Source organism: Aulonocara stuartgranti (assembly GCF_965226115.1).
Source record: "Aulonocara stuartgranti genome assembly, chromosome: 14".
Taxonomy (NCBI): Eukaryota; Metazoa; Chordata; class Actinopteri; order Cichliformes; family Cichlidae; genus Aulonocara; species Aulonocara stuartgranti.
The window spans coordinates 10613279-10635656 of NC_138950.1; the positions used below are offsets into that span (position 1 = coordinate 10613279).

The 22378-nt window shown below is 42.0% G+C and overlaps 1 protein-coding gene across 7 annotated transcripts in view; it reads left to right on the forward strand.

Annotated features, from left to right (window-relative positions):
• Positions 1-22378, forward strand: part of robo2 (roundabout, axon guidance receptor, homolog 2) — a 152473-nt gene that overhangs the window by 77285 nt on the left and 52810 nt on the right. For all 7 annotated transcript variants that reach the window (XM_082502987.1, XM_082502985.1, XM_082502982.1 and 4 more), the window contains 3 exons: positions 16183-16340; positions 16635-16755; positions 17230-17368. In XM_082502987.1, the coding sequence (XP_082359113.1) occupies positions 16183-16340; positions 16635-16755; positions 17230-17368 (418 nt within the window). The remainder of the gene's footprint in view (positions 1-16182; positions 16341-16634; positions 16756-17229; positions 17369-22378) is intronic.

The following is a 22378-nucleotide window of genomic DNA, read 5'->3' on the forward strand; positions in this document are numbered from 1 at the left end:
TGTTTAAAAGCCTTTTCCCCTTCAGCTTTACTGTTTGTTTATCTATTTATTATTTTACCATTCCCTTTATACGGCCGGTTATAATATTACTCTCGCTTCTTTTTCTTTCTTTGTGTATGACTTGTTTTTTTTCCTCACTTTGTGTCTGCTCTGATAAGTGTCTAGCCAGGTGCTTGGCCTCCCAAGTCAGTCAATGGTCCTAACACTCACAGCAGATCAAATATGTCCACTGAGTGCAGAAACAAAACTGTATCTATATCTTTTCTCATGCCCCGTTCTTAGCATGCCTTGTGATCCCCTAGTTTATACAAGGTCTGGTTGTCCTTGCAGATTTAGCCACTTTAATTTGCGTTTGCCCATAAATGCTGTGTTGATTCACGACCAGTAATTTAGCGTGTGGCCACAAGAGGAGTGGATAAGGCCTGGTTCCTGGCCATTAATACTGGAGCTGCACACGAGTGAGAGTGGAAAGTCCTCCAGACTCCATTGATTCACCGTCTCCATGCTGCATACTGATGCAAGTAGCCCTGCCTAATGCCCTAGTTCAACAACCAGTGGGTGGGCAGGGTGTTAGGGTTGAGAAAAAGATTTTCAAAATTGCCTTGGATTGACACAGATCACAGTCTACACTGAGTAGCCTTGCTGGTTGCAACTCCAGTTAGACCCCTACTCTCCAGAGGAGCGCTGAACTATAGAAAGGCCATGTTTTTTCCTCTTAAGTTTTCACCAGCTGTCGGTGACTCTTAGTCATCTCTCAATTGTCTGTTTAGACAGAAGGCTTCAGAACAAAGTGGTGGGTATAGCAGGTGTCTTCCAGCATGCAGGCTTACCTCTAGTTTATAATGCCTTAGTAGTACATTTGTAATTTCAGTCATGATGAAGATTAATAGCTCATTCCCATCAACTAATCACCGTTGATGTTCAGTGAAAACAGTCATGACCTTGATGGCTCAGTCAGACACCCAGAGGGTTCAAGCAACTTAACCCTGAGGGGTTAAAGGTTGACTAAAATGGTTAACAGAGCATAGAGTAACACCTGATCTAACCTCAGTGTGACCTGAGACCAAAGATTGACCACCAGTTGGAAGCCCAGCTAATTTGTCAGTTGGACTTTCCCACATTGCTTCAGCACACATGTGTAGGTGACAAGGTCATGAACACTATAAAGAGGCAATAGTGGCATCCTGCTGTGAATAGCATGAATAAAAATTGAAAATGCATAATGTTTTCTGGCAAAAAGAAGGGCTGAAGGTGTAGAACTTAAGTAAAAAAAAAAAAAAGGACTTACAAGGAGTTCAAAAGTCAAAGTGTTTCTTGAGTTATATCTTTTGTTGTCTAAAAGAAAAATAGACTTTAACCAGTAAGCTTAACAACAGATTCACTTTAAGCTGAGAAACATGTGCATATGTTTGTTACGGAGGCCCCTTTCTTCTCAAACAAAGAGTCTAATGCTGCCAGCTTTGTTGAACCCCTGTGCTCCAGTATGGTGGCTGTATGTGTAGCTGGCCTATGTGTCAGCGCTGCTGAGGCCCTGTCTCCTCTCTGGGGAGTCTCCTTCCACTTGCTCACTTTATCCTCCTGCTGTTGCTGCCTTGTGGGACACACAGGCACACAGAGCCCAGATTGAGCCACTCTTGCTTGGCCGTGCTCCATTCCTCCAACAACGCTAATTACATCTCAAATGGTAATAGATGAGGCCTCGTTAGCAGCTCTCACTCCCTTGAAAGATTCACAAACATACATCAGAGGGCCACTGATCGGCCTGAGCTGCCTCCTTCAAAGCCGGACTTCTCAGGGAGCTGGGGGCCCGGTTCGCTAATTACTCCTGCAGTTCCACACTGTTGCCCTGCACACCGCCTGCACAGAGAAGACAGCTCTTCTCGCATCACCGGTGCTATTTTCAGTTATGCCTGCCCTCAAACCCAACCCAAACTGCATAGGCGTGTTAAATCTATAATTCAATGATTAAATTAGTTCGCTGTCTATTTTTTTTCTTTTCCGTAAACCAGCTGCTAATGTAATGACATTGCAGAAATCAGTTCTCTCATAGTCACCAACAGTTTTAACCCCAATTATAGAAACTCTGGCATGTTATCAGATAGACAAAGGATAGTTCATGGGGAAATTCTGTCTCATGATCTTACCACACTGTGTGAACAGTTTTGCATAAAACAGATGTAAAATTCTGGTTCTTCCTTCAAGTATCTCATTAAAATACACGTCCATGTTTGCACAGTGTTAATATGCACAGAATATTGCATTTTTGTGTATATTGTTTAGTATTACAAGGCTGTATTTTGCATTTGCTACCATTGCCTTACCTGTTGAAAGCTGCCACTCCACATGATGTATCACCGTGAAGAAAAGCTGCTCTGCAAGCTTGTTAAGCTTGGGTGCATATAAGATATTGATTGGTATATACCCCTATGTGGCTGGATTCTCTTCATTGTTTAAGTGATTTAATTCCACAGAATCCCATTAGATTTCATTATCATTTGTGTTTCATTCGCCGGCTGCTGTGAAGGAGATGAAGTCAACAAGAAGATTACATGCCGCTCTAATTGTGGTGTGGTTTACAGTGTGCCTGTTTGACTGCATCGATCCGCTGCGAGAAATAATAATAAAATGAAAGTAAAGCAACGCAGGGAAGGAAGAGGAGGCAAGCGAGCAGGCCCTTGTTACTGAAGGAATGATGTATTGATCGCGTCTGACAGGGTACTGTGGACTGATCAATTCTGATGGGCAAGAGGAGCCTGTTAGGAGGTCTCCTGGGTCGTTAGGGTCACTCAGGCAACAGGCAATTTGAGAGAAATTAACTCATCAAGGAAAAGAGGTAGGTGGAAAAATGGAGGGTGTGCGTGATTAATCGAGATAAAAATGTGAGGATTATGTTGAAAATGAGGTGAGCATTTTCATTTCTGTATGAATGAATAAGTGGGCCATGAACCTCCTACTCCTTACCTGTTCCACTACGTGAATGGAACCACACCTTATCTTAATTTTCAGGTTTGCAACTGAAAATAGAAAGATGTAGCAATAGTGTCAAATGAAGTATTTGTGTCTGCTGTCCAGCATCCTTCCAAGGATGCTTTTCCCTTGTGTGCACTACGCCTGGTCTTCCGAGCTAATTGATAGCCTGTACATTAATTTAAGTCAGACATGAGTGGCTGCTATTAATGAAGGTAGAATTTGCTGTCCTGACAGTGAAGTGAGGGCTCACGGGAGAGTGATCTACAGCTTGAGGCACAGTCTAGAGGCAGATGCTGGAGTGGTGTAGAGTGAAGCAGCCATTACATTTCAAAAAGGTATTCACTGTGAGCTGCGAATGAATCCATTTTCACACTAAAATTGCCTCTATAAATTGGTCTAGGACCCATTTTCTGCATGTAGAGCAGAAACATGAGCAAAGTTTAACTCCTCAATTGCTTGGACAAAACTCACAGAGGATAATGACGAAGCGAGCAGCGGGGGTCACTCCACAGTGGCAAATGTACGATCGGGTTTGTTTATTGCTTTATATGCTCAGATCGATAGGTCCATCCACACTGGCACCCCATTTGCATTTAGCCTGCGTAATTGCTGGCATTAATAGCACACATTTACAAAGTATTGTCAGCCATGAAGTGATTATGGTAATCAGCAGACGGATTTGAAAAGGCAATTTTAAACTGCATTTTTTTTTCTCAAATGAGTTGATCGACTTCAATCATCTGAGTGCTCTGCGGAAGAGTGGCCATCAATTATCTGTGTTAATGACAGGTTTTTAGCTGGACAGGAGTGTTTGCACAACGATGTGACAACGCAGTTACACGCGTGTTGTTTTCTTCATGGGTGTCTGTTATTTGCACAATGCTGGAGGGTTATGTTGACATAAAACATGCAACAGTTACCTGGTGGGATCACACTTTTGTGGGCATGGTGAGGTCAGGGGGTCATCCATAGCAGAGTGCTTACATGTCACCTTTCTGCTATTTAAACTGAGGCACTTTGCCCCATCCCCGCGTCTCCCCCTTGCCCTCATATTTAATTCAGTAGCTGCCCAGAGAGCAGGACCACTGTGTCTGGGTGACTTCTCAAATGTTGTGCTAAAGCAGGGACAAATAATTTTGCCCTCCTTTTGACAGTATCTCTAATAGCTATGGTTTTACCACTGACCAAACACTCCTACTGACTCATTAATAAAGGACAGATATCAGAAGTGGATACTTTAGCCATCATTATTTACTTTTTGTGTTGACTAAGGGGATGAGGTGCAGACGTCCATGCTGAAATTGAGGAAGCAGTCAAGCATAAGCAGAGCTCCTGGCTCTATATTTAACGACCGTTTTTGGAGGAGGAGGATGCCTTCTTGTGGCTTGTTATGCTTCCCCCACATTCAGACCTGCTGTATACAGCTCTCCGTCCCTGCTATCGTGGATTCAGATATTCAGTTATTCATAGCTTGAGGCTGAATAATGAAAGACGGTGAAAAAACACTTCAGTCTGTTCCTCCCTCTGCCTGTCTCTCCCCTTCTGTCTCTTGACTGGATTTCTACTTAGTTCTTAAGTCCTATTAAAGAGGTGCACCTCCATCTCCAACTCACTAACATGGCATTTGATATTCAACAGCGTTAATGAAATTTGAAAATTAGTAGCGATCTTTGCTAATCAAAGATTAAGATATAAGACAGTGAATCCTCCTCTGTCGATTCACACAGAAGGCATCCTATATATCTTTTGACATGGTTTTTCAGCCATACAGTATGCTAGGTGGGAGCCTTGGCATTTTGACAGTGATCCATGCCTTCAAAAAGCCCAGAGTGATGCGGCATATGCATACAGAAGTAGCTCTTTTGATGGCTGCGGCGGAGCAGAGGCTTGCACAGCACGGAGGCTGCAATTGCTGCCACTCTGTTCTACTCTTTTATGTGGCTGTGAGAGATGGAGGTGTTAGAAGACATGCATAAGGCTGGGACTGTGACACTGCTTCATTCTTAAGTTGTGGTCACTTATTTGTTTATTTTATTGTATTGTATTTTTTTTGGTCCGACAGCACAGCTACATATTTTGAAGCAAAGAATAGACCTAGTGTTAAAAAACAGCCTTTATTTTTGCTAAATTGCATATAATACACAAGGACACACTTTGCTTACATCTTCTGAAAGCTAAATTTGATTATTTATTAACAGTTTTAAATCATAATTCATTCAGATCTTGTTGTGTAGTGGATCACCTCTGTTTCTCTGTTGACAGTTTGATTCTATACTTATTGGTGTTGATTAAGCCTCCTGTGGAGAGCACATTACCCCAGTAATTTATTCTCCATAGTTCTTATTTTTCCACTTGCACCTGCTTGGTTGTGTGTGTCCAGAAGGGGGCAGACAACCAAAAAGGCAAATCAATGTTTTGCACTGTGTTATCTGTGTGTGTAGCTCGAAGAGAACTGATAAAAGCGCACACACTAATTGGGTTTTACAGCAACCACAATCTCACAATGCTCTTTCATTACCCAGGGGACACAGTGTCTAGTTGTTTCTGTGTTCATACAGGGGGGTTACACCATGTGTGCATGCAAGTTAATGTTTGTATGTGTGGGCTTGTATCATATGTGATGTGCGTCAGCCCCCACTGATCTGAGACTGCAGTGCCTGCGTGCAATCAGGGATATCAGCGGAGGCAAGAAAACAACTCAAGTGGTGTCTTTAGCCGCACTACAGTGAATGTCCACCCCAACAACAGGGGTTCCTCCTAATGGCTCCACAATGTTGTGCTTTGTGGAGTTAGATGAGATTTCAAATGTCATTTTATCATCACAACCTTTCAAGGACCTTTTTAAATTGAAAATTAAATATTGAATTTGAAAATATTTAAAGAAAAAAAAAAGGTTATGTCAACCCCAAATAGTCACCTTTGTATGGCGTATTAGTTGGTGATTTTCAAATGGTTTAAAGTCTGGTGTTTATACTCCAAATGATGCATTTTTTATTGATTGTAATTTCCTAAAAATTTTAGGGAAAAAGTTGTGAATTTCTTTGTAGATATCCACTCCTTAACTGTCTTAACTATAGATACATTTTGAACTTATCAGCTATCGACTAAATGAAAGACAACCAAAGTAATCTTTGCACTTATTTGGAAATAATTACTCAAGTGGGCACAAATTGAACCCTGTCTTGATTTTCCTTAATAATGGCTATCTAATTACATGTTCCACACAGTAAGTAATTAGTGCTTATTGTTCAAAAAGTCTCAACTTAATTATTTTATTTAATTGTAATTTATTTAACTTAAAATAAAAATAAAATAAAGCTGCACTGATATTTCCCCATGTCTAAAATTGGTCTGCAATCTAGTCATTGCCAGCAAGTGTCTTTCAATGCCCTTAATGTTCTTTGTCTCAGAACCAGAGCACAGATTTGCATTTACTTGTTCTTGCTAGACACATCAGTGTCAAACAGTGGCAAGCATCCTACAGAACCTACATATTGTGTTGCCAGACTAAACCTTATTTCGTTCTGTTTTTACCAGTTCTTGCTCAGTGGGTTTACCTCATTTAATCATTTGCTAATTGCCACATTCAGTCAGTGCTGATTGATTACTGCACAGCAGCTCTTGGTTAATAGCATTGTGGGCCTATTGCTGGTCACAAACTGGATTCTCCTGTGTGGTCACATCTCTATAAAAAATGGGGACTGTAAAGATAAAGAGCACTGCATGGGTGAAAGTTGAAATGCATGTCCATGCACGCCCACACAAACACACACACAGTATCTTTTCACTGCTCTGTCTGTGCTGGAGAATGTTTGCCCTGGAGAGTTCTGGGATCACTGTGCTGTGCTGCTGTTGAGCCACTGTCTTGTCCTTGTAGGTCACTGGTGCCCTCCAACGATATCTTATCTCATCTGCAGTGCAGTCGATACTGTTGACAGAACTCCAAATAGCTTCTGATTAGAAGTTCCCTCATTAGCTTTGTTTCTTTGCCTAAATAATTAACCCCACATCCCCAGCCTACAGAGATGTTTATGGTACCAGCGTGGTATGAAGCAGTGCGGTTTTATCTCCCTTTTGATGGAGGAGAGAAATGGAGAGGCTGAGGAAAGGGAGGGTTGAGGGATAGAACGGGAATGGTTTAGACACACTGCTCTGCACTGATCCTGAGCATGGCAGCCAGTGGTGTGTTTCAGATTGTTTTCCATTTGCATGATAATATGAGCATGGATTGACTCACACAAACACACACAGACATTCACACATACACACACACATAAATGCACACCTGGGTTATTACATACAGACTGCTGCTTTATACAGGGCAGATTACCTGAGTGAGCATCCTTGGTTTTACTCCATGCCCTGAAATGAATGAAATTCTCACCATTAGCACACAGGTTACATAAGCCCGGTGTACAGGTATATCCAGCTGCACTAATGCTGTAAGCTGATTACAGATGGAATTAAGACAATTACTCCTCTGTACAACAGTTAATGTGACTGAGACAGTGGAAAAAAAACTAAACTAAACTGTGATATGGATCCTCTCAAAAATCCACAAAATAACACTGAAGAAGCTGTAACTTTATAAATCCTTTAAATGCTCCAGTAAGCTGGTTAATGTCAAACATCTAAGCATTGTTCATGTATTTATAAATGCAATTTCAGATTGCATTCATATGCAATTACATGTCAAGCATAAACATGTCAATTATTATGTGCTTCTTGTTGTGTGATATTTTTGAAATTTCTTTTCATTCGCCCCCTTCTCATGGTGAATATAAGTTTTTTTTTTTAAATTTGGTAAAGATCTTCACTTGTACTCAGGGTTAAAGGGATTAGATGCCAAAAGTTAAGATCGCTTTGTTTGTCTTTTTGTTTTTTACCATACTCAACAAACATGTGAATGTGATCATGTGAGGAAATGTATACCAATGTGTAATAGGATGTAAAGGGATAAGGTGATGTTTTTATATCCAAAAAACTGAAAACAAAACATATACAGGCCCTGACTAATCATTAAGAACAAAGTGAGACTGTGACCTTATTTTACATTGGAGTCTTTGGTGCCCACTTATTAATTCTTTTAAAATCTTCACTGTATGATATAAACAGCTGCTTGACTAGTTGGTCTTATGTCCTCAAGGTGTTAATTCTGGTTTTATCTCAGGAGCTTCAAGGGAATGTGCAGGAGAGCAATTTCTGCCATTTCAGTGAATTATAGAGTGATCATGCTGTTATTAGTGCTGTTGGTGCATAACTCTGCTGCGTGCAGGGCAACTGCTTTCCATACAAACTGACAGACTGCAGCACAGAAACTTCAAATGCAATTTGTATATGTATGAGTATGTGGTACTTAGGTGAGGCTAATGTAGCAGTGATTTGCTGAGCAGGCAGAGGCACTGCTACAATTTATTCCAAGTATTTAGATGTTATGTGCAGCATTCAATCATGCTTCAGCAGACACACATAAAACGTATTGGGGATAATAGTTGCGCTGGTTGTACAAAGGGGAGTTTTCGAATGCGCTGCCTAAGTGGTGAATTGCTTTACTCCCTCCGTCATAAACAGCGTACACATATATACAGTGGAACATGGAAATGATTAAAAAAAATACCTGCCCATGGATGAGGCTGTTGTAAAGGTCATCTCTGTATCCAGTTTAATTTTTGCTCTCCCTCAAGAGTTAAGATCTATAAAGCGATCAATAAATCTCTTTAAATGTCTCTGCATCCAGGCTGTGTGTGTGATTTAACACCCTGCCTCTTCTGCTTTCTGTTCACCTCACTGACAGACCTCAGCCTTCCTCTGCTCACAAATCTAACTGTATCACCTCCTGCCTGAGCCATCCACATAGAAAATGGTCAGACCTTTACATTTGATGGATAACAGACCTGGTTCAAAGTCCTCTGGAAGGTTCTGATTCAGAACCATCAGATGATTCCTGATACAGAAAATGTGTCACCTGTGATCTACAGTGGGGAACAACGTGTCCTTAGGTGTGGGATTCTTACTTTCAGGGAGTATTGATTGAAGGACAGATGATCTGAAGAGGCCATTAGGAGGATTGAGGAGGGGAGAAAAGGCAAGGGAAGACTGTGATGAACATGCACCCCTCTAATCATTATGCCGCGTCCAACACTGCCTACAGCATCAACCTTACATGCCGATCTATACGCCGTAAAGTAGAATTATTTCAGAAGTTACAGCAGCACTGTGAGTGTTCTGTTCAGTTCATTTAAATTCTTGTTTGTAGCCATTTGCTGTTACCATGTTGCAGGGCTGGCTCTGCATCTGCACCAATACACACATGACTGCACACCACTGATGGGTGGGGCTCTGTCACAATGAGCACAAGGAGACACAATAATGGCATACATGCACAAACACACCAAATTTTTTACAATGTCTCCTAGTATCTTCTTAGTCCAGGATGTAGATTGGTGTCAAGGGAGGACAGCTGAGTATAGTAAACTGGGCTATCTACAGCTGTTGCAAACGCCTCCTTTCCTCCTCCAGCTTGTCCTGCAGAATGTTATGAAGCACACTTGCACTTGGGGCTCATCAGGCCAAGCTAGATAAAAGCTGCTCAACTCCAGCAGAGAGCTTAATTAAAACGGGGCTGCCATCGCAGAGTGACACCTTTTACAAGCTCCTAACGGCGTTCTGCTCGCCGTTACTGCCAATCCAATTATAGAGCAAAACAATAAAATAGACACACAAGGAGCTGCAGCAAACAGGCTGGCATAAAGAGGAAGACAGGGATGCTGTTAAAGGTTTTATAAAGATTTGCAGAGTGGACATAGGTCTAGACTGCAGAGGTTTCCTTTTTCACCAGAGATGCCGATGTAAGTATATGCCACACTGGATAAGAAACTACTTCCGTGTGTGTTTCTGTGTGCATGTGCACACTGTGTCTAAGGTAGTTCTGCACTGTTCTTTCAGTAGGGACACATTTCAGCAGCTTCCTGGGATTATATTTCCCTGTGGAAGGACACTACCTCAATGTCATCAGGCCAGAACTTACACAAATATGCTGAAGAGATGCACACACAGCACCATTATCATCGCACAGTACCCACAAACAGCATATCAGATGTTCGTTTTTTCAGGGCCAGCAATGGAGCTACTCTTTCGGTTCGACAGCGTGTCACAGCTGGACTTGTGACATCTGTTACACTTGAACAGCTACATGGAAAAAAAATCTGTGGGGGGTAATACATATTAACTCTAACCCTGCAGGTAAGAGGGGGTGATGGTGAGGATAAAATGTAATAAGATATTCGGTAGTATAGAAGGAGAAGATGACAGGCAAAAGATGTATGAATTTTAGTATTAGAGCCTGAGCGAACTCTGGAATTCAATTTGTATACTGGGCACCTTGTTTTAGCGAATCGTATCCCTGATAAGAGCTAATGGAGTCAGTCTCAGCTAGTGATTGGGAGCCGCTTAACTAAGTTTGCTTTTCCAATTGTTTCAAAATCCAACTTATGACTCACTCCATGTCATATATACCGAGATAGGGCTGATGCAATAGGAGACTGATTTCTGCTGGAGGAAACATTAACAGGGGCATTTGCCTGCTGCAATACTTCCGCTCTTCCTTTTTAGCTTCTCACTTTACTTCCTCTCTACTCTTGCTTTACCCGATGCAGGAAGCAGACCCACCTGCTCAATCATGATGCCTCACTACCTCTGTCCGTGCTGTCTCTTTGCTGGAATTGGCAGAAAATCAATCCCACTCTCATCTCCAAACCCCCCACCCTTCATCGCGTTCCTCCTTCACGTCTCACTCCCCCTTCTGGCTGCAAAGTGTCCATTCTGGACTGAGCACAACCATCAGCACAACATCATGCCTTATCAGAGCAGGCACAAAGGCCCATGGGCACATTGTTCATCAGTATCAGCCAGCTCCAGTTTCAGCACACTGCCTGCATCTGCCAAGCCCCCCAAACACAGTTATGACCATAAACAAGACAACAGACTGAAAACTGGAGCGGCCACCAAAATCTTTTTGGGGAAAAATGCATCTTTAATTGTAGTGCCTGTTAATTACGGAGTGCTATGAGAATGGGAAAAGATAGAGATGAGGATATAGCCCATCATCATTTATTATGTAAATGTATTCCATTTGAGACACAATTAAGTGATTAGAAGGCTGTCGCTCTCTGCTCTTTCTTCTCCTTGTCCTCACTTGTCTTTTTCTTTGCTTTTCAGCATATTACTGTAATGAAGCCATTACTTCTTCAAGTGAATTTTAATGAGTTTTTAAATAACATTTTAATGAGCTATACATTACCATAAAGCATGGATTAGGCTAAATTGAATTTTGTGTGTGTGCGAGCGTGTGTGTGTGTGTGTGTGTGTGTGTGTTAGTATTGTTAAGGAAAGAGGTTCATTAAGAGTTAATTATATTGTTTCTCAGGAGCCACACCACAGATTTTTCTTGGCCTCAGATTTGCCCACTGTCCTCTTACTGTCATTACTGTGCTGCTCAGGGGCTTGTTAGGCCAAATTAGGGGTGCTGTTTGAAAAATTAGCTTTGATTGGGGCTGCTGTTTAAATAAAGATATTTGTTTCGGCTTATCTACTTAATCAGAGGTCGAAGCTCCATATGAGGCATGAGTGTGATGGAATGCGCTCTCTTCATTTACATTCAGCCCCATCTATTTAGTCCCTTTGTACTCCTCACCACCTCTTCAGTTTGACCTTGATCAGGCATCCTCTCGTTATCCCCTGTTGTTTTGTGTTATGTTCATTCTTTTTTTCTCAGTGCTCTCACCAGGGCACAGGAGCACTGTCTCTTTTATTCCCTCCGAGGCTCTATTAAAGATCCACATTTCATACGGTATCCCCCCAACTATAATATCACTGGCAGCCATATGAGTCTCTTTACTTTCACTATTTTCCATATTCCGCGAATCTTATCTGCGAAAGTGTCAGTGTTATTTACAATCCCTTAGCACAGGATTTGCAGATAGGGAGAATGGTGGTGATCATATCAGACTTGGCCATGGTCCGTGGAGGATGACTGGGTGTGAATGTATACGGCTTCATCTGCAGAACCTCATCTGCAGTCAGTGCAAAGAGAGAACACTGACAAGTCAGTGAAAGTGAGTGTAGGGGGCAAGATGCAATTCATTGGACAACACTGGGATTGGAAAAAATGATTAACAGAGAACGCAGCAGAGTGACCCCTGATGATGGAGAGAATAAGGCAGACAGAGAGATGGATATTATTTGTGCTAATGATGAGAGTCTCTATCAAGCTCTCAAAGGAGGCACAGCCTTGGGCATGGCCAGACAGTCATATTTTCGCAGCTGTTTCTGTGGTCTGACCTGCAGCCCCTCAGTGGAGGGATATAGGGGATATGTGCGAACCTGCTGTTTGCCTGCCTGCTGAGGGGGTAATTTCTGCATCTGGATGAGGGGCAAAGGTTAGCTCTGGCCGGTGGGAGGGCAAATGAGCGAGTCAAACCTGGAGAAAAAGCTTGCATCCAGACAAATGGAGTATATCTCCTTTCAGTGTGGTATAATATAGTGTGGCATTATCCTTCTCCTGCCTTCAGCATCAACAGCAATACAAAACATCAATGACAGTACATACAGTAGGTTTGCTTTGTCAAGTGAGATATATATTGTCTATCTTCTCTAAGGGTGGGATTGAAAGTGGTGGCATTGTAAAAGCACTCTACCAGATGAACCGCAAAAACCACTCAAATGAAATGATATTATAGCTTGGAGCTACCTCTCTACAGCTCTCCTAGTTTGTGTGTGCATGGTTTATTTTCTAATCAGAGTGTGGGTGCCGGGGTGTGGCCCCAGGCTTCTAACTGTTGTAATCTCACTGTGCGTTTCTGAGCCCCTGACCCAAGAGAATATCTATGAAAGCACGGAGGGTCTGTTCTACCATTAACGGGGAGGGAAGAGTAATAACAAGCACACAAACATACAAAAATATTCATATTTGCAGTATCACAAAGAGATATGAAAGCCGGCGGCTTTTAAGACTGCTTCACAGTTTGTCAGGGTTGGTGTGTAGTTGTTTGTGTATGTGGGGAGCATCTATCAAGGTGATGTGAATGTCAGAAATAGGTCTCAGACGTCTGTGGTGTTGTGGCAGTGAGCACAACCTTTGTGAACCAAACCAAGGTGCGCTCCTGTAGGTGAATGTTTGTCGGCACTTATCTCGGTATGCAGGCTGGACGCTTCAGTCAAGGCTCCCCACTAATCTTTCTGACAAGCAGTGTCACCCTCCAGTGACTAATATCTTAGGTGGAAGAAGAGGGGGCACTGCACAAAATATTTCCCCTCATGCTGTCCTTGCCCTGCCACCCCTGTGCTACGATGCTCGTTGTGTGAGCTGTCATCTATCTGCGTCCAGCTGATTTTTGTGTGCTGAGTCTATCTTAGCTAAAAACACGCCTGCATATAGACCTTTCTAATGGTTGCTGGCATCGGCCTCTCCTGCCAATGTAGCACAGTCTGGCTTACAAAGTAGCTGTGTGGGTGTCTCCTTTGTGTTTTTGTGTTGGCAAAGACCTCCACTCTCAACCCGTTGGCTGTTTTACAGCACAAGTTGCAACCTGACTCCCTCCCCTTTAAGTTGGAGGTGTTGAAACCGTGCCAGCCGAAAGAGCTGCAAATTTGCCATGCTTTGCCCCCTGCCTGATGCTCTTTCATTCAAATCAACCCACTCCTCTGATATTTAGGAAATAAATAAATAAATAACACACGAGCGGGAAAGGCATATTAATATTTTTCAGACATGGGTTCTTTTTAGCCCGCAGCCAGATCGACAGATGTAGCACTAGTCAATAGAGGGAAGGGAATGTAAAAATATATAAATATTAATAAGCAAGTAAGCGAGCGAGCAGAGTTTGTGGCTTCCTGGTACTTCATGGGAGGTGAGGTTTTTCGGCTGAAGAAGAGCTGAATGTTTCAGGGGAAGAGAAAGGTAATTACTTCACGTCTGTTGGCTGATTCAGGCCTGAATGCCTACAGGGCCTCAGAGTTGGAGCAAAAGTTCAGCTTCTGACAGATACATACAGACCCACCAGTCGATGTTAAGGTACTAATATAAAATCATTCCCTCACAGTAGCAAGCATTGTTCCACCCATTGCATTGCCTCTGGGCAAATGAAGCCATGGTAGAGTTACAGGCTGAAATTGTAATAAAGAAGGGCAAATGTTAAACGGAGAGGATGAAAATCTGAGCTGTAGGTGCTTTTTAACTGTAGGCTGATGACCTTGATGACTGCAGTTAGGATTAGATAGTTTACCAAAGTGTATTTGGGTTGGCCCATCCTCTCGTTTACTTAGTAAATGTGTCTGGTGAGTATTTTCTTGGTATCAGCAAGCCCCGAACCTGCACACAAAGCATAATCCTCTCGCCAGTGACATGTCTGTTTATTTGCTCCTAGCTGTTTGTAACCTAATGTTTATCCTGCCTGCAACAAGTGCGTGTGTGTATATCTGTTGTTCTTTGTTTGCTGGAGTGTGTGACTACTCTGTTTTTATTTATTTATTTTCCCATTTCTATTCATCGCATATTTATTTAGATTGCAGTGCAGCGATGCATTTACTGTGACGTACTGTGCCGTATTAGATTAGATTAGATAGCGTGGCACAAGCACCGTAATGATGCACCTAATGCGTGTTTCTTTTGTCACTGTTCTGTTTCAAAGGAAATTGATTCTGACAAAATCCCATGGGTGCTATCAGCAATGAATGGAAAGGAGCAATTAAATCCAATGTGATCTTGAAAACAACAGCCTATGTATGGTCCAAACCAGACTATGATTTTAAACAGCAGGGCATCTGTTTGTAATGCAAATACAGAGAGCCCATTGGTGGTGGCTGTTCTAGCCACACTGGTTAGGGGGACCGGCACACTGGAGCTTGCTAATTACCTTAGCTTTTTAGATTAGAGGTCAGCCCTGCATAAGAGAGAGAAAATCTCTATCTCTGCCTACTCTGTATTCTCTCTTATTACCCCTGTGTAAAGGTTTCATTTGAATTCATGTCACACTAAAGTCCCACTCTATACCCCTGTGCATCCCCAGGATAATTGGGTTGAAAGCTTCCTCTATTCCTCCACTCTCCTTCCCCTTGGTCTAAATAAATAAATAAGAAGACAATAGCTTTGTGGCTTTCTGTAGATAGGGTAAGAAAAGTGAATGAAGAGATGAGAGAAGCCTGGAGTGCAGGGACCAGTTATCCCCTCTTATAATCCTGGCGCTCCCTGCCATTGTCCCTTGTGCCACATGGAATTTACATAAGGACCTGTGGTGCTGCCCTTAATTCAGCCCTCCTGAAGATTCTTCAAATATCTCCCAACAAGCTCAGTGCTTTCATCAGCAAGCTTAGTCAGTCATCAGAGGGATCGTGTCCCTCACCGCTGCACTGATAGTTACACTGCTGATACCAAACTTCCTAAAGTGCTACTCCAATTTATTAGATTTATTAAAGCCTGAATAGGGAAAAATAGTTTCATTTCACACATCAGGGAAGCCCCAGCTATTTTTTGAGTACATTAGGTCTATGTTATTTTCATTCATTCATACGGTAGGTGTGTGTTCTGAATACATCAGTGACTCAGGGTTTAATTTCTCACAGTTAGTTTGGCATGATTGTGCTTTCATGTTTGTACTTCGGTGCTTCTTGGTGTGTTTCACTGTGACAGCGACTCCCCTTGTTTGTTAATGAGCTGCTGTTGTGTGTTTCGCTGAACACTTTAGAGGGGGAGAGGCTATCCCCGCTATGGCGGGCCTACCTGAGGGTGATTAGATGCAAGGCCACAGTTGTTCAATGGACCACCCACTGTTTTTGTGTGTTAGCACATATGTGGCTGTGTGTAAGAGTACATGCCGAAGTGAAGCGCTGTTGCACCCCTGTGAGCTCTCACAAGTGAGTGACACCAGGCTTTAGGGCATTCTGACTCTGTTTGTTCTGCTCCCTCCACAGGGACCTCCATTAGCTCCAATTAGCTTTCACTTGTGCTCTCCCAGTCAGATGAAGCTGTGCATCCCATTTAAATAGCCTAGATAACCAATGCATACGCTCACACTATGTTGTGCAATTAACATAATACGCAGAAAGGCAGTTTCAGAATGGTAAGCTGGATTTCATTCAGGCAAATGAAAAATCCAGCCAAACCGTATCTACTAACACTGTACTCTTACTCAATTGGCTGCTCTTTTTTCCCCTCAGTGCTGAGAGATGACTTTCGACAAAACCCTACGGATGTAGTGGTGGCAGCAGGAGAGCCAGCAATCCTTGAGTGTGTCCCTCCCAGAGGGCATCCTGAACCCACCATCTACTGGAAGAAGGACAAAATTCGAATTGACGATAAGGATGACAGGATCACTGTGAGTATCGTAGCTATTTTTTTTAATAACAAAAAAAGAAGAACTATTATCAGTGTCTACTGTGAATGTTGCTATTAGTGTCTGGGAACACAGGAAAGAGCTTTTGCTTCTGGAAATGTCTGCCACTGAGCACAGTTGGCTGGGCATTCATGTGTTTGAAGCCAGTGAGGGGGAAAAATGCTGCTTTTGTGTTGTCCAATGATTTGACAAGGACAGAATTCAGATGTGTAAAATGTACAAGCTTTTAATTTATGAGTTTTTTAATCTATTTATTTATTCATTTTATTTTTTTAGATTCGAGGAGGGAAACTAATGATCTCCAACACAAGAAAGAGTGATGCAGGCATGTACATCTGTGTGGGCACCAACATGGTCGGCGAAAGGGACAGCGAGACAGCACAAGTCACTGTATTTGGTAAGGATTGCTCCTTCAGGCCTCCTGAAATTTATCTTCTCAGTTATTTGGCAGAGTGACATCCATCCATGTTACTGTATACTCCTGAAAAGAAATACATTGAAGCCAAGTTTTCTCAAAGCTTAATAACAGTGTTTCTTTTGCTACACTCTCCCATCTGAGTTGCATGCAATCTGGAGCACATTTTTGTGTTGCTCATTAAACTGTCATGAGGTTATAAAGAGCCAGAGTGAACGGTAATAAATAGGTTAGTTCAATAAACGCCAGTTCTTATATTTCCAATAAAGTTACAGGTCCATTTAGTGCACTATTGCTGTATATTTGTGCCTCACGGAGGAACAGAAATATCAGATAATGAACAAAATATGAGTAATTAGAGGGATAATTATATAGGAACTGGGCAATGTGAGAAATAAAGCAAAGCCAAATCCTAACATAATGAAATTGTGCTTTTTTTTTGTGCCCATGCTGCAGAGAGACCAACCTTCCTCCGGAGGCCAATCAACCAGGTGGTCCTGGAAGAGGAAACGGTAGAGTTCCGCTGCCAGGTGCAAGGAGACCCCCAACCCAATGTACGCTGGAGGAAAGATGACATTGATGTTCCTCGTGGGAGGTATGTACTTTTACCGGAATATTCTCCAAATGGCAGCGCTTTAAGTAATGAGATGAATATAAGCAAGCAGTTTAAATTGCATGTGTGTGTGTGTCTGTCTGTCTAAATGCCAGCTTATGTGTTAAGTTCTAATGTGAAAGACTGCACTTACTGCAAAGGCACTAGTGTCAGTCTAAGTGATTGTTTCAAACTAATGATAACTCACACTGCCAGCTCTCACCTGGTGTGGCTGCCAGGGAGCAATAAATACCCCATTAGGCTGTACACAATGCACATTAACCATTCTGAGGAAAAAAAGACATTCTACCTGTCGATGCCAAAAAAGTCAGGCAGTGTCTCATGTCATGGACGAGGTCTGCATGAAGACAAACAGATACGGAGCTAAACAATTAAATCTGACTGACAGGTAAGTGGGCACGGGATGCTGAAATGTAGACATTTAGAGAAGCAGAAAAAAAAATCTGCCAGGTTGTGTAACAGACAGGTAGAAACCGATAGAATGACAGGAGATACAAAGAGACAGAGTATAGCAGCTGACGTGACCCTCAAGTGTCTATGTACAGGTGCAGCTGTTCAGGGGAATTCTTGGCATAGACACCAGAAACCTGGAAGATAATCATTACCTCCTATACACGTTTAACCCCGTTCAGTTTGTGTATCATCACAGACATGATGCACACGTTTACTCACACTTGCAGAAATAGAAACCGATGTAAGGAAAAAGCAATAAAAGTCTACAATTTGGAGAGAAACTCTAGCACCACTGCCAACTTTAGGCTATCTGACTTCCTGTAAAAAGCCACTGACGATATAGTGATACTGTTCGTTCTGGGTCCTGCGTGTTGGCCTGTTTCTTCCCATGAGTCACTTGACTTACAGTCAAAAGCAGTGTCATTGTTAGAAGTGGACTTCAAAGAAACCGGTATACTGTCCCCAGCCAGCAGGCAAGTCACACACTGCTTGGATCACCTCATAACACGTACACACAGTGGACCTGTCCTCTCTCAAGGCTAGCTGCAGAGCTGAGCGTAGGCGGGTTGTTTGTGTCTGATAAGGATTTGGTTCACTGGGCAGTGGGACATGAGCTCTGTGCCAAAGCAAACACATAAAAGTATTTCACTCATGTCTTTGATAGGGAGTTGGCTCTGGAAATGAGTTCATTTTGTACACTAATTAACAGATTTATAACGGAGTAGGATGAGTGTCATGTGCCTGCGTCCTTGCTAACTGTTCCATCCCTTTGAAGTTTGGCCTTATTTGGATACGATGCACATGAAAAAGATAATGCCAAAATTAATAAGAGATAAATATTGCAGTGTTACTAATTACAATATGTGAACGGTTGTTTTTTCTTGCTATATTTAATTCTCCCAGTTTTGCTTTGAAGCAGAAAAACAACCGTGAAGACAGACGATATTTTAATTCTGACATTTTCTTCTGCCTTTGTTGCCTGCCAAAAAGAAGACTGCATTGTATATTGTTAAGTGACGATCTGTTCCTGCTTTCTCTGCTGCTTATCTTCACTTAATAAACATCAAACAGAACTCCTTTTATTCTAATTAACAGAAGAGTGGTTAACATTCTCACTCAGGACTAGTGCCTAGTTTGCCTTTGGGCCACTCCAGCTGTATCGGTATGGGTTTCCATCACAGGAATGTAGATGACTAAGGATCAAGTAGTTCTATATGCAGTGGGAAGTGGTCTTTGATTGCTCTTTAACCGAAAAGGTTACAGTGTCCTTATTATTATGATAAGCTGTAGAAAGAGGGAGACCTAGCAAGGCCCGTCCTCTTTACCATTAAATTGTTTTAACTTTGCTGGTCCCTTTATGTACCTGCATCTCTATGTGGATGTCTCTGTGTGCTTCATTTATACTAGGAAGAAGGGAAATGGAGCTTCAGCTGAGTAAACAGGTTGTTAATATGCTCAGTGGCTCCAGCAGCCTCCCAGGCAGCCACACACACACACACACACACACACACATTGGCACATAGACATAAAGCATGCCAGGATGGCGCTGGCTTCGGTCTCTCTGTGGGATAGAAAAGAAGATAGAGACAGAATGGTTTCAATTAGAGGACAAAGACAAATGTGATGCTCGTTTACCACTGTTTGGGTATTTTACTGTGTTTGCAATAGAAAAATAAATAATTAATCACCAAACAGCTACATCTACTCTGGGATACTAGTCAACAGCCCTTGATAGTGCAGTGTAATGAAATAGGTCAACTCTTCTGTTGTCGTGTCATTATACAGTATGATACTGAAACCCTTGTAATCTCCAAGTGAAACCTTTTAATTTACAGTCTGGCATATGTCAGAGGAAATAGCCTGAAACTGTAAATTTAAAGGTCAGAGGACAACAGCTGCAGTATAATGATAAAGAATCCAGATATTCCTTTTTCTTTTAACATTTACACTGAGTCTTGATCTTATTCTAAGTAAGATGAGAATTAGGTAAATTTATACACTTGTTATCTTTGGACTATTTTTTATTTTTTTCCCGGAAAGTCCAGCTCAGATAGAACTGATATTCCTGATGAACACACAGTTGCACCAATCCTTCTCTGCTGAATCCCAGAGAACCATGATCTGTAAGATGATAGAGTTAAATACATTACATGTGTTTACCACACATTAAATTACTTATAGGGTGGTCACTTTATCCAAACAAAAAGACCAAAACAATAAGCTATAGCTAAAATGAGATCAGCCCATCTTTCTCTAGTTATGTTTTTCCTTTTGTTCTTTATCATCTGGGCTCCCAGATAGGAGTGGATTTTGCTGTCAGGTCAGAAAAAAAGAAACACTTCCACTTCCTCTATTGTTACACAGAAATTCAAACAGTGTGCTGAACTAATTAAACTAAATTTCAAGGTCTCTCTTAGGACAAGACCTAAATTATGAGCAAACCATTAGGTGTGCTGAAAAACAGTGGGTAATGGGGACTTTAATTATTACCAGCATAGGAGAAGAAAATTAACTTAGATGTGCTCCAGGTGGGATTAAAACCACTGACCAGTACATGTAATATTACAATTATCCAACTTCCTCTTTTTAAATGTGTTTCAAATTGAACTTTTTTTTTCTTTTCGTCAACACAAAGCATTTAAGATTCAGCTCAGATGGAAAAGCAGCATGTCCTCTCCAGGAAAAACCTCTTGCAGATGTCTTCAAGCAGCTGGATTTCTGCGCCTAAAATCCACACAGTAGTAGAGTCACCCATAATTTGTCAGAACTGACATAATTCTTATACATTTGTTTACGCTTAAGCAGTTCTTTCCAATTATAAAAATGTCTTGATGTGGATTAAATTAGTATCAGATTAATGTCCATCAGTTGGACGTTGTGGAGGAATCGTGCCAAAAGCACACAATAGCTTCTCCCACATCAGAGAGCCTGGAAATGAGTGCTGGCAAGCTTCATTTTTCAAAACAGAAAGGATTCTATTCTAGCACAGTCTATGAACCCCAGTGAAAAGACTTGGGCAGTGTGTATTATCTCCCGCTGCCTACTAGCAAAGTGTGTGGCCCATGTCTTTCCCTCCTTCGGTATAGCTCTCGCTCTTCATTTGCTTTGGAACCTTGTACCCTCTCCTGTGCCTTATCAGAGCCCCTTTGGTCCTGCAATCCATCTGTATTCAAGGCACCTTTCCCTGTTGACCTCCACAGCACAGCCCCTGCAACATTCAGCAGAAAAGCCTTTCTTTCTGACTCAATTCCTTCGTGGTGTGTTCATGTGTGGGGGTTCGTGTATGATAGAGATGTGTGGGTCATTCTTTTTGAGAGAGCTGTTAGAGCTAGTGTGACAGGAGTGCCTGTGTTATGCTGACCACCCAATTTCAGTGATTTCTCACCTCTGCAACTCAGCAGAATGAAAAGATGACAAGCTATGGTTCCTGTCTCCATTACTTGCCTTGATATATAAGTGGATACATCTAGTATTTATGAGTGGGTCTGTAAGGGGGTGGGTGAATGAAATATTATTCATTTGCTCAGGTGTATTTTCTTTAGGATTTCTTAACAGTAACTGTGTCACCAACTAAGCAAGCTAAATAGATAACTGACTAATAGTTTGTAACAAGAATATGACATTGTTATGCATTATTAAGAACATCTACTGGTAAGCGACCATAAATATGCCATCATATATCAAAAAAGGCCTCCAGGCATTGGTTAGCAAGGTCCAGTTTTATGTTTTTTCCATTAAAGCCATAGTGCCTGCTTTAAATAAAGTTTGAACTGCTTGCTAAGGCAATGGGGAGAAGAACTATTCGAAAAAACATAATAATGGTAAAAGGGTAATTTTTTCCCCACTAAACTGCCAACCTAATCATAAATTTTGGAATCTTGCTTAACCGTTGTGTGATTAAAGTTGGACACAGTGATGAATGTTAGTTGGACTGTTGTGAAGGCCCTTATCCTGCTAACACAAGAGGTGTGCCAGGGACCAAGGATTGGAGCTCTGGCTCAGGGCCTTAGTGAAGCAAGATGAGAAGCAATAGTGGTTAATTGATTCCCTCTTATGGGTGACGAGGCTTGGACAGGTATACTCCGGTTGCTTTGATCAGCATGAGGTAAAGTAGCAGTCAGATGGTGTAAAACTGGATCAGACTGTCAGAGCGAAATGGAGTAGAGAGGAGACTGTGTGTTAGAGCAGTGAGGCCAGAGAGCAAGCTGGAATTAGTCCTTTACTGTATCTGGAGTCTGACTCCTGTGCTTAGAGTTGGCACACAACCCCTCTCCCTCCTCACAGTTCCGTTCACATGCACTCGCAGAGGCGAGGCAGATAAGATCCTCTCCTGTTGAATCATTTTGTAGACACACTCATCCAGTCATACATACAACCAAGATAAGATTCTCTTAATGTGAGTGAATTGGCACAAGACTGAGGGTCGAACATGGGTGACTGTGTTCGTGACAGACAGTTTAAAGGCAAATCCTCTAAGATGATCTGGAGGATTTTTGAGCCGTAATCCTTTTAAATTATGTCCAGTAAAGTTGTCATCTC